Consider the following 13,903-nt stretch of genomic DNA (forward strand, 5'->3'; position numbering starts at 1 on the left):
CAATTTACAGATACGGTAAGGTTATAGTCAAAACCCAAAACACAACCTCTTCGCGGAAGGAATGCAGGTTTATCTTAGGTTTGGCAAAAGCCATCGGGCAATCTTCGAAATACATTTGAATGTCGCCCTTTGACTGAAGTATTTTACTCAAACCTAGGAGCTCCCAACTTTTCAGTCAAACGTCGAACGTAAGTTATTAGCTTACTTAGTCAATTCTAGAAGCGACTGCAAAACTCTGCCAAACGTCGATACAATTTTTTATTGAAACAATAAACATTAAAATCAAAGCCTCACCATGTCAGAAAAATTATAAATTTTTCATTTAAATTATAAATATGAATGAATGAAATTATTTAAACAAAAAACATTAATTATTTACTTATTTACCTAATCATTTCATACCTAATCTTACAAACTAACTTCCGATTTTCCAAAACATCTCAAATACAACGTAAAAATCACGTAAACTGACCAATCAGGTGTCAGAACAGCTGCTTAAATGACATTTTTGCTGTTTATTCCTAATTCAAGTTTAACTGGTTCATGGTAGGGATTGACCATTGAAACTTGAATTAGGAATGAAATGTCTTATTTTCGTATATTTGAGGGCTTAGTTTGAAAGGATTTCATCATTTTAGCAGCTTTCAAGTCATATGAATCGATTCTGATACCTGATTGGTCAGTTTACGTGATTTTCACTGTGTTTTCACGTTGTATATTTTGAGATGCTTTGGAATATAAGGTTAGTTTGTAACACGGTTTGTAAGATTAGGAATGAAAAAATTATATTTTTAAATCTTAATGTTTGTTTAAATAAATAAGTAGTTTATTAAAATGAAAAATGAATTATTTTTCTGACAGGGTGAGGCATTGATTTTATATTGTTTAAAAAAAGTAGATCGAATTGACCAGGCCAAAACCAAAACAATAATTTACGTTCGATGTTTGACTGAAAAGCTTCTAGGTTTGGGTAAAAATAAAATACTTCAGTCAAAGCATAGTCAAAGAGCGAAATTGAATTCTATTTCGAGGATTGCCCGATGGCTTTTGCCAAAACTAAGATAAACCAGTCGTTGCGCGAAGAATTTTTGTTTCGGGATTTGACTATAGCTAGCTACTAGTTATTATTTTGTATTAAAACCAAGGTTTAAACATATAGATTAGAACTATTGTCGAGCCAATTTAATAGGCAACATTTGACGTCTATCAATTTTATATTCGAAGAGAGGTAGAGTCTGGCCCACCAGCCAAAGCTGAACCCAGTGTTTTTGTAGCGGCCACACTATGGAATGTCATCATGGCGTTTCTGCGTAGTTAGTAATAATTGTCAGTTTTGTTGAAAACGGTTCAAATCATTTGCTATAATAACGTTTAAATTCTGCTGTGTTGTGTACCTAATGTACCTATGTATATACTATGCAGATCACCTTTATGAATATCAAAAGTATCAAAATGTTTTTTCCTACTAAAGCCGATGTTTCAAGTCCATATTTTTTAAATTTGCCGCCCTTTACTGGGTTCAGCTTTGGCTGGCCAGACTCTAACCTGCTTAAAAACATCGATTAAAGTGAATTAATCGATACGGACTTGAAACATTTGTCAATCGAACTTGAAACACATTTAGGTACCGTAGACAGAGAAACCACTTGGTTACTCTGTCTACGACATTTACACTAATTTATGGTGATTTTTATTCACCAACTAGCGGTCTGCCCCGGCTTCGCCCGTGGTACATATTTACGTTTTCTCTACATAAGAACCATCCTCGTACTTCAAGGAATATAATAAAAAAAGAATTATCGAAATCGGTTCAGCCGTTCTCGAGTTATGCGCTTACCAACACATTTTGCGATTCATCTTATATATAAAACTAGTGGTCCGCCCCGGCTTCGCCCGTGGTACATGTTTACGTTTTCTCTACATAAGAACCATCCTCGTACTTCAAGGAATATAATAAAAAAAGAATTATCGAAATCGGTTCAGCCGTTCTCGAGTTATGCGCTTACCAACACATTTTGCGATTCATTTTTATATATAAGACTAGCGGTCCGCCCCGGCTTCGCCCGTGGTACATATTTACGTTTTCTCTACATAAGAACCATCCTCGTACTTCAAGGAATATAATAAAAAAAGAATTATCGAAATCGGTTCAGCCGTTCTCGAGTTATGCGCTTACCAACACATTTTGCGATTCATTTTTATATATAAGAAGATTCTCGTGTCACAATGTTAGTCTGCATACTCCTCCGAAACGGGTGGACCGATTCTCATGAAATTTTCTGTGCATATCGGGTAAGTCTGAGAATCGGCCAACATCTATTTTTCATATGTACCACGGGCGAAGCCGGGGCGGACCGCTAGTTTTTATATATAAGATAATTAATCAATACATTCGATTCTAGATGTCAGATTTCGATTTTTAGAGTAACGTCTCTGGTATTTAAAAATAAAAAAAGTTTATTCACACAAAATTGAAGCAACGTCAGTTCTTCAATTCAGAAATTGTTTATTATGTTTAGAATGGTTTATCACTTGGTTTATCAGTAAAATGAAATTTTAAAATAATAAAATTACATGTATCGGTCATTACTCATTATTACAGTAGAACCTCGATAAGTTAAAGTCCAAGGGAAACACAAAATATTTTAAGTTATAGAGGTTTTAAGTTATCAAGGGTCTATCCATTTTCACTGCTTCTATAGCTTTTAATTTATAAGCGTATGTGAGGGATGTTAGTTTTCTTTATGGACTCATTTTAAGCTAGTTTTATCACACAGTAAGTATTAAGTAAAGTGATGTTTCCAGGACAACAACCAAAAACTTATGATGCAAGTAAGTCGTTGTCATAAAGCTAACCGCCGCAAAGCTTTGAAGAATTTCGATAAAGCAAACAATAGGTAATGTATTGTTTACGTTAACAATACACAGTAAACACGTGCAAGCAATAAATACCGAAACCTTTTGTTTTGACACTCTTTCAAAATGACTCATTGACAAACAATTTTATGTTATAGAGGTTGTGGAAACATTTCTTGAAGTTACTGAGGGGCAATACAGAGATTATTTATTTAAGTTATAGAGGTTGCGTATTTTAAGTTAAAGAGGTTTTGGGCTCTGATGGGAAGGGAACACATTATTTTTTGAAGTTACAGAGGTTTTTATGTTACCGAGGTTTAAGTTATCGAGGTTCAACTGTATTATAAATATGTAATTGTAATTGAAAAAAGTTATGCAAAATACAGTTCTAACAGAACGAAAATATGTAAGTATATCATGTTAGTCTATGTCGTCGTTGTTGAAATGTTGCCTATTAAAATGGCTCTACTATACAAAACATGAAAATCTTAGAGTACCTATAGATAGTATCTATTGCGAACAACCAAGTGGGAACAGTAGGCACAGGTGGGAACAACACGACGTTCCCGCCGCGCGCGCTCGCGGTTGAGTGCTGACGAAGTGCGTTGCTCTGGATTTTTATTCATATCTAGGAATAAACATGGTGAAATGTGCAGTTATATCTTGCAAAAACGATACTAGAAAATACACAAAATTGAAATCCAGTTTCACATTTCATCAGTAAGTCGATTGTTATACTTATTTTTATGAAAATAAATTTAGCATCGCGGGGGTGAAGGGGAGGAGGGAAGTGGACACGCGCAGGCTCGCTCGCGCGCCTCACTTCCGCCACGTGATCATAGAGATGTGACCTGACCAACGCTGTACTCGATATAAAGTTTACTAGAAGAACTATATTTTAACAAATTATTTATTTAACTTTAAAATTAAAACTCTTTTCAAATGTATTTTAAATAAATTTGTGGTGTGTTTTGTATGATACACTTTCTAATATGTATTATGAATGCGAATGTATTACTTATAGTGTAAATGTAAAGTATGTAATGTTACGATATATTTTCTGAACCGATACAGAAATTAGGCTTGATAAATTTGAATTATGTACAAAAAATGAAATATCTAAAATTATACAGGGTGTCCCACTATTGGTATACTAAGCGCGAAGGAACTTGTAGTTTTGCATACACTGATCACGTAAAAAATACTTTAAAAAAAAATTACGTCCAAAATTCTTTGCTAAATTTTTCCGGAAAATCCATGTTTTCTTCTCTAGCTTCGCGCAGCCGGCATATACCGCTTCTCTTATATGAGCATTTTATCTATGAAAACATAATCTTAAACGATAGCTCACGTGCTGGTGGCAAAGTTGGGCGGCTCGCTTGTTATGGGTGTACACATAGAGTTTTAAGAATTCATCTATTTGAAAAAAAAATGAATCTGGAATTTTTTAATTATTTTTTACGTACTCAGCGTATGCAAAACTATAACCTCCTTTGAGCTTAGTATACCAACAGTGGGACACCCTGTAGATAAATTAGACAACAATGCAGCTGCTGGAATAGACGGCGTAACTACCAAAATCATAAAATGTATAAAGAATCTTATAATAGATGACCTCACTAATTCTATAAACAAATGCCTAGCTGATGGTGTCTTTCCCGACAGTCTAAAAGTTGCTAAAGTGACACCTATCTATAAATCTGGACCTAAATCTGACCCTGGAAATTATCGACCTATTTCAGTACTGCCCATTGTATCTAAAATTTTCGAAAAGGTTTTATACACTCGTCTGCTCAAATACCTAAATATAATAAATTTGCTAATTGAATATCAATACGGTTTTCGTCCTAAATCAAATACACTATCAGCTACAATTATTGATCTTGTTTCCAAAATTAAAGACAATATAGATAAGAAGCACTTGGCCTTAGGAATATTTATAGATCTTAAAAAGGCATTCGACACCGTCAGCCACCCCATTCTACTAAATAAATTAAAAAACATTGGTATAACTGATTCAGCGTATAAAATACTTGATTCATACCTAAGCAACAGGTATCAAATAGTAAAAATTAATAATAGGCATGACGAAAGTTTTTGAAATCCTCTTCCATAATGTGCGTATACGTTTACTATACAAGAAAAACCCTATATTTCGGTAATATACTTAAATTTAACGGAGATAAAAGCCATTTTTCAAAAAATATTTATTAACTGTGCCAAAACAGCTCGCAGGTGTCATGGCGTAGGTGTGACGTCACTCTTTAGTAAATACGTAATTATCTGTACGCATAGCGAAGAAAATTAAACAATTTTTTAATTAATATGTGTTATAGAAACGAATTTCAAAGTTTATAAGTAGTGTGCAGTATTGCAGTGTGAATCCACATAAAAATAATGCCCAAAAAAGTGTTAGTAATTGTTTCAAGCGAGAAAATAATAAGAAATGATTGTATAAAGTTGCCGCGGAGAAACCCGAACCACATATTTGTGAATTCGCAATTATATTTCTGTTCTGAGTCGATAAAGCATACGTGAAACAATAGAAAATAAATAAAAATGCGTACTCTCAACATATTCATAACAACAAAACACACCTGACGTGAAGTTGTTTACATAAGCGTGACGTCACGCGTGTTTCTGTAGAAATGGCCGACTGCAGAATTTCAATGTTTTATTTTATTGATAATCTCATTAATCTTAATGCTTTTAATATTTCTAAGTCACTATTTTTAATTTATTTATTGTACATTTTCCCTTAAAAACACTAATTCGATCATTTATGGATACTGTCGTCATGCCTATTATGTATCAAATCTCGCCGAAATCAAATATGGAGTCCCTCAGGGCTCTGTCTTAGGACCGTTGCTTTTTTTGGTGTATATCAATGATATCAGTAGCGCTGGATTGTCTGGGAACATATCACTGTATGCTGATGACACTTGTCTCTTCTACTTCGGGGATTCAGCAGTCAACTTAACTAAAGTTGCTCAAAATGATCTTAATCTATTAAATAGCTGGTTTAAATTAAATTTATTGACAATTAATGTAAAAAAGACCTCTTATGTAATCTATGCAGCCAAAAATAAAAAAATATCTTATTTTCCACCACTTACAATAGACTCGCAACCTTTAAACAGATCTAATGAAGAAAAATATCTTGGCCTAATCTTGGATAATAAATTAACATTTAAATCACACATAAACCATGTGAGATCTAAATTAATACCACTTACAGGAGCTTTAAGAAATGCGGCTAAATATATACCATTTAAATTACGTTATAGTATCTATAACACGCTTGTTAAACCACATCTAGATTATCTTATCCCAGTTTGGGGGCAATCGGCGCCTACTAATTTAAAAAACTACAAATTACGCAAAACAAACTAATAAAAATCCTTTTTAACTTTAATTTTTTAACGCCAACAAAGGATCTATACTTCCGTACCAAATTGTTTGATTTGAATAAATTATATAAATATCACACATGCATACTGATTAAAAATATTCTATCTAATAATATAAAAACACAAATAACACTAAACAAAAAATCCCACAAATACCACACACGAAAGAGTGATAACCTTGAATTACCATTTATAAGAACTCTATACGGTAAGAGAAACTTAAGATTTGAGGGAGCACAATTGTACAATAGCTTGCCTAAAGCAATTAAAGAATCCTCATCAATTACTATTTTTAAAAATAAATTAAGGACATACTTAACTAATTTCGATAGCTGATTGTGTTATACTAACTGCAAAATTGTTATTTCTCATATTTGTAAAAGATCATGTTGTATTGTTCTTGTTTATGAGATTAATAAAGTTCTTTAAACCGAACCGCTAAATTGATTTTGAAGATTTTGACTGTAGAAAGGATAAAATTAACTAAACAAAATTATTAATATAAAATATTATTTATTATATTAATATCATTTTAAATTATTAATTATTTCTTATTTTTATTTAACATTTTTAAAACATTATTAACTATTATTTTTTGATTTATTATTAAAGAAATAGCACTAAACCCGATATTTTATTTTATTAACTTTATTATTTAAAGAGTACTCACGTTTTTCTGATATTCATAAAAATATTTTTTTTTAAGTACTTAAAATTAATACAAGAAATATTCAAATGGAATAAACAAACTTTATTCAGTTGGTAAACAAATTTAAAATTACTTAATTATACTTTATTCATATATTTTTCCTTTAATAACTTATTGAACATAAAATTTACTTATGATACATATTTATTTACATAACTTATCGATAGTTCATCACGCAATTGATACCTACCCATCCCTATTTGTCACACACACATCTATATAGTATCTATAGCTCATCTGCCTACGATGTGCACAAAGCAATTTGTGCAATACACTCGCTCTATACTACTGTAATATATACTCTAAGGGCGTATTCAGAAAGAAAGCTTGAAACTTATAAGCGCTTATCGGCGCTTGTCATGTTCATATATTTTCCTGTCAGTGCTGGTAACCCGCGCAGGAAAATATATGAACATGACAAGCGCCGATAAGCGCTTATAAGTTTCAAGCTTTCTTTCTGAATACGCCCTAAGATGAAAATCTTCTAGACCAAATTTATTTAGAAGCGCAGCTATTCTAGTACGCTTTTTACTATTCTGTGGTTATTATCATTTTTTTTTTGACAAGCCATAGAGCATGTCTGACAAGATCTACGGACAAGATTGACATTGATTTATGAGAAATCACAAAGTGACAAATGACAACTGACAATTGACATTAGAACAGACAGCTGCCATAGCAAGGAATTGAAAATATTGAAATTCTACTTGCGCTCTGTTTTCATAGCTTATTTCAAATTTATAATTTCTATAAAACGCTGCTTTAATTTGTTAGCAACTTTAGTTTTATAATATCATGACTCACGCAGTATAATACATTTTATGTTATATAATGTTACGTATTTTGATAACCTTGTCCTTTGTTGCTAAAGAAAATGTTTTTTCATAACTTGATGATTAATAATATTGTAATAAAATATAATTGGAGGCAGTACCAACAATGTTCGAGGTTTTTATCATCACAAAGCCATGAGCGTCAAGGACCATTAGCTTTGTATTCTGACAAAATATCCGAGGGATCACTGTCTCCAGATTCCCACCAAGAAAATGTTGTAAAACAATTACAAAAGGTGTATGATGATATTATTACTTTCAAACGCCCAGCTATCGAGCCGAAAAGAGGCAAATTCTTTTCTTTTTTTGTGAGAAAGGAACCACAGAAGATCATAGCTCCAAAGGGCTTATATATTTATGGAAGTGTTGGTGGTGGCAAAACCATGTTGATGGATTTATTTTATGAAACCGTACCGGTAAGATATTTTTAAATACATTTAGCTATGAATGGGTTTATATAATTTTGATATGATTTGTGAAAATTTTAGATTAAAGAAAAATTGAGGGTTCATTTTAACTCATTTATGTTAAATATCCATTCAAGGATACATGAGCTCAAAATCAAGTCAGGAAAAGGAGCAAGTTCATTCAAGGAGGAGGGGTCCAAACCATTTGATCCCATCACCCCAGTGGCTGCAGATATTACTCAAGAATCTTGGCTTATTTGCTTTGATGAGTTTCAGGTAAGCTCTTGATTTTTATTGTTTAAAATTAATATAAAAAATTATGCGCACTTAATATGGTCATACTTCAAATCACTTTTCATTTAAAATTGTTAATAATTTTCTAGGTAACAGATATAGGTGATGCAATGATCCTAAAGAGGCTGTTCACACAACTCTTTGACAATGGCTGTGTTGTGATAGCAACCAGTAACAGACAGCCAGATGACCTGTATAAAAATGGATTACAGCGTGCCAACTTCATACCTTTTATACCAATTTTGAAAGCCCATTGTGATGTTATTCAGCTGGATTCTGGAATTGATTATAGAATGCGGGGAACTGGTAGCAAATATGGAAAATGGTTCTTGTGAGTATTCATAACATAAAAAATTACATATGTAAAAGGAAATCATCATATAGTTATAGTGTGTGTATTTTAGAAACAGCGAATTGACACCGGGAAATAATGGAGTAGAAACTTTATTCAAGTTTTTGGTATCAAAAGAAAATGATACCGTCAGAGTGAGGGTGATAAATATTATGGGAAGAAATGTTAAGTTTGCCAGGACTTGTGGACGAGTATTGGATTCAACATTTGAAGAACTATGTGATAGAGTAAGTTTATATTTTATTCAGATGGTTGCCTAGATTTTAGTCAATTTAAAAATATCCTATGTAATGATATGATAAGTGAGAAAATTGCAAAAAATGCCTTGGCAAAAAGAGAAGAATTTAAATAACTATGTCATATATTGAGGAGAATTTGTGGAAACTTAATTATTTATTTTATAAATTTTTTATTGAAATTAATTTGATTATTACATTTTATTTCAGCCCCTTGGCGCAAGTGATTATTTGATATTATCAAAAACATTTCATACTGTATTTATAAGAGAGTTACCTCAGCTTTCTATAGTGCAGCATCGGTCACAGATTAGAAGATTTATAACACTTATTGACACCTTATATGACAATAGAGTACGAGTAAGTAACAGCTGTAAGCAAAATTAATTATTTACAAAACAGAAATCCTTTTTATTTTCATAAAGCTACATTTTTTTCAATATAAAATTGTTTTCCAGGTTGTTGTTTCTGCTGATTGTGAACCAAAAAAACTATTCAATTTAGATGATGTCAAAGAAGGTTATGGAGATGCAGACAGAGCCCTTATGGATGATTTAAGTATCTCTAAAGATTCTGTAAGTAACTCAGATGTCTATAATTATTTTTAATACATTCAAATTTAGCATTGCTTGTATAATAATTATAAAAACTATTAAATAATTTGATATATAGATGTGTCTTGATAGGAAAATATCAGATCAAATGATATAATATCAAAAATAGTTTAAATTTATTGGACGTCATACTTCTGATGTCTTATCTAACAGCAGTGCAATGACGAAAATGATGACTCATTTACATTCATTATTATCTATACTTATAATACCTATTATAAAGTTTGTTTGTTTGAATGGGCTAATATCAGGAAGTACTGGTCCGATTTGAAAAATTATTTAGATAGCCCATTTATCGAGGAAGGCAGTATATTATCACGCTAAGACCTACAGAAGCAGAGAATTCCGGCTAAAACCGTGTGGCACAACTAGTCCATACTAATAGTCCGGGATACATCGCCCATTTTTGCAAGTGATTACTATCAAGATAATTTTTCGTGAGTAGCTTTATTTTGATGAGATGCCCAATAATTTCATGTACGAAACTCTCGATTGTGGTAGCTTACAGAGGTAACAAGGATAAAAATTTTTGATTTGACGGTTCTCAAATATTTATTACGCAATTTGTAGGACAATATGTCTGTTGAATTATATAAGTATTAAATAAGTGAAAATAAAAAAATCAGCTGGTTAGTAATCATTTATGATGACTTCGTTATCGATACACATTGGAAAGGGGGACTCTTTGATCAAACCATAGATTTTGTAGGACAAATATTTTTTCGAATAATTTAGATAATTATCTTGAGATTGAACAAAAAAAAACATTCAGTTAGTAATTAATATTTGAGAACCATCAAATCAAAATATTTTATCCTTGTTTCCTCTGGTAGCTACCACAATCGAGAGTTTCGTACATGAAATTATTGGGCATCTCATCAAAATAAAGCTACTCACGAAAAATTAGCTTGATAGTAATCACTTGCAAAAATGGGCGATGTATCCCGGACTATAATATTATAAATGCGAAAGTAACTCTGTCTGTCTGTCTGTTGCTCAATCACGCCTTAACTACTGAACCAATTTGCATGAAATTTGGTATAGAGATATTTTGATACCCGAGAAAGGACATAGGCTACTTTTTTTTTTACCCCGGGAAATAGGATAGGTTTTATCCCGGAAATCCCACGGGAACGGGACTTATGCGGGTTTTTCTTTGACTGCGCGGGCGAAGCTGCGGGTGGAAAGCTAGTATATTATAAAGCACTTTTTTTCGCAGGAGGATTCCAAGGCCGCTATATTCACTGGAGAAGAGGAAATGTTTGCATGCGATAGATGTCTGTCAAGAATAATGGAAATGCAGACTGATGAGTATTGGGAAAAGTGGAGTAAAAACATATGATAAATGTTGTATAGTTACTTAAGTAATGCCATGTGTTCAATTAGTGAAATTTTAATTAGACTTGTTAGTTATCAGTTACATATAACAATTAATATATTTTTTATTTTTTTATGCAAATTTTCAGTTGTCTTTGATTCAATAGATCTATATAGATAGATAGATTGAGATGATAGAACACAATTGTTTAGCAAGAAAACATTTTTTTTCATTGTAGAAACTTTTCAATAATGTAATTTTTCACTTGAATAGATAGATAGACAAATTTTACAAAATCTATTTTAAAGATTCTTTTAATTTGAGTATAATATGTTGAAACATAAAGCTTACTGTTTCTATGTATTCTTGATCTTGAATGCCTATTATATTGCAAGGCTGCAGAATATATTTGTTCCTCAAATATAGTGTCATACAGTCTATGCGAGGTTATTTGCCTACATATCTATCTTGCGGATTTATTATCCACTCTTTTATCTTAGATAATATCTTTGGTAGCTTTGTAAAACAACATATCTCTAATTATATAAACATAATTATTTATGTAATGTTTCCATTATCAACATTGCTTGAATCAAAAAAAACGTTACTTCCAAAAAATGCGTACAATAATTAAATGGTTGTAATTTTTCTATAAGATACATTAATTGTTAGTATAACATTATTTAAAAACATTTTGATACAGTTTTGACTTTACTTGTACAATTGTGTTTCTTAGACCGCATCTTAGCTTTCCATCAGGCGAGATTGCGGTCAAGCGCTTCCCTATCTTAAGTAAAAAAAAAAAAAATAATTAATAGTTCAGTATTATGTGACATTCGTTTTTTAAAAACGCCTTATTAATAAGCTGTTTTGTAAATAAGAAGAATTATTAAGGCTGCAGTCTAGCAAAATTGCGTTTTCAACAAGTTATTTGACAATTTTTTCCCGGCTAATGAAATGATAAACTGAATTTTTTTTTCTTGTTTATCAATTAGTGTTATATACGCAATGCGCGTGAATTTTTTCACATTTATAAAGTTACTTTATGTTACCTTAATCAGGCCTTCAAGATAAGTCTCTTTCCCCCAAAATCATTTCGAGCTAAGTTTGTGCACTCACTACGTTGCAACCGATTACAATTTACACAATCTGATCAGCGCATTATTATCCTTATATAGTCGTTATTAAAAACTGCTGAATACAATTGCCGAAAAACTTATGATTTTCTTAATTAGAACGTTATAAATTCATGAAATTTCCCATTTTTTGCCTTACAAAATCTATTGATAAATACTGCTAAAAGTTATTTTTTCCATTAATTTATTCGATTTGGTTGAAGACCAATGAGTATTAATCCTTTAAAATTTTTTTTTTTAATTTTGATAATTCTTTAAATATTAAAAAAATATTTAAAATAATTAGGAAAAATCCTAGCGAATTTCTTTAGTCGCGCTCCTTGGGCCGGAGCGTTCTGACGTGTGCTCTACGCTCGATTTTCCTTCATACCGAAGTGAAAGTTGCTCTACTTCATTAAATTTAATATTTTTGTTAATTGATTATTTTTATCTTAGTTTTGTGCAAATATTCGTATTTTTAAACATTTGATTTCGATATGGAAAATAAACGAAAAAAATACGCGTGTAACTACTAGAAAAAAAATTATCTTCGAACATAAAGTTAATGAAACCAAATAGATTGCAAAGGTGATTGGCAACAATTTCTTTATTTTACGGGGTGTCAGTAAAGGGATGTATATTTCTTTAAAACTAAAGTAAGCTCATAAATTTTCTTATAATATAATTTTTTTGAAGTTCCAAAAATGTTTATTTTTCATTTGAGAAATACGAAATATAATATAAACTTGTATTGAGAACTTGAACTTCCCAAGTTCATCCGGGGAAATCCCCATACGGGGAAAATGATTTGTTTACTCCAAAATTGATCCGAGGTGTTTTAATTTTTTCTTCTAGTCATTTTCAACGTAGCGGCATGTTGTTTGATTATTAATTTTGTAACATAAATGCAGGATGTTGGTTTTATATTCTGATCTTACAGACGCGCTGACAAATTTAGTCCGCCATTTCTAGTTTAGTCTACCAACTCTAAGTACCAATATTAAAACGAATAGATTATCATCACATCATCAAAACTCAGATGTAATGGAAGATCACAATAACATAGAAAATTCAGTGGGTGTTGAGAACTAAACAAACAGAAGTAACAGAGACGCGAAGAATAAAAAAAGAGGACGAAAACGATAATTCGTTGATGCTTTCCCCTTTCGACATATTGTAAGGGTACATCACCAATCTGCAAAAAACAAAACTGATGATTCCCAATTGCTGATTAAAAATGAAAAACAAATAATTGACAACAGTGGTGAAAATTTGCTGATCACAATGAAACATCCTTCAGTGGTAGCAGATTTACTCATTTCAAATGTATCGGTGAACAGCGTAAAGGAGAGGAGGACAGGAAAACATTATGAATGTGGATGGTGGATTGTATACAGGGTGTAATCGATAAGTATGTACAGGCGATTATGACGTTATTATTGCAGGTATCAAAAAACTTAAAACTGATATCGAAATTACTTTACCTAATGAGCAAAATGACAATAATAACTTTTTAAAAGTATAACGAGAAATATCTAAAAAATTTACTTTATACACTCCCATATCAAAAAGGAAAAATGGGACTAGTAGAAGTTAAATGTCTAATTCCGGCAAAAGACATGAATGCGGAAGATGCGGTTAAAAAAAAATTAATATTTGAAATACAATGCAAAAAATAACACTTTTGTCATAGATAAGAATCATGACTATTTTTTCTAAATTCAGGGACAACTAAACGTTGCAGAAGCAGAAGTCTGCT

At 31.6% G+C, this 13,903-nt stretch overlaps 1 protein-coding gene across 1 annotated transcript; it reads left to right on the forward strand.

The window, feature by feature from the left end:
- Positions 1-7,626: 7,626 nt before the first annotated feature.
- Positions 7,627-11,748, forward strand: LOC149484632 (putative ATPase N2B). Its single transcript, XM_089700851.1, has 7 exons — positions 7,627-8,224; positions 8,297-8,491; positions 8,599-8,840; positions 8,914-9,088; positions 9,308-9,457; positions 9,556-9,672; positions 10,931-11,748. Exons 1-7 carry the CDS (start codon positions 7,850-7,852, stop codon positions 11,051-11,053), a joined length of 1,377 nt encoding a protein of 458 aa, XP_089556977.1. The 5' UTR covers positions 7,627-7,849; the 3' UTR covers positions 11,054-11,748.
- The last annotated feature ends 2,155 nt before the right edge of the window (positions 11,749-13,903 follow it).

The sequence above is a fragment of the Colias philodice genome, chromosome 11 (genome assembly GCF_061535455.1).
Source record: "Colias philodice isolate Cphi_HAF_F1 chromosome 11, ilColPhil1 Martin Lab GWU primary, whole genome shotgun sequence".
NCBI lineage: Eukaryota > Metazoa > Arthropoda > Insecta > Lepidoptera > Pieridae > Colias > Colias philodice.

Coding starts and splice junctions, on each gene's coding strand:
- LOC149484632 (XM_089700851.1), top strand. CDS start 7,850: ATGTTTTTTCATAACTTGATGATTAATAATATTGTAATAAAATATAAT. Junction 8,225..8,296: donor TATTTTATGAAACCGTACCG/GTAAGATATTTT, acceptor TGAAAATTTTAG/ATTAAAGAAAAATTGAGGGT. Junction 9,458..9,555: donor TATATGACAATAGAGTACGA/GTAAGTAACAGC, acceptor ATTGTTTTCCAG/GTTGTTGTTTCTGCTGATTG.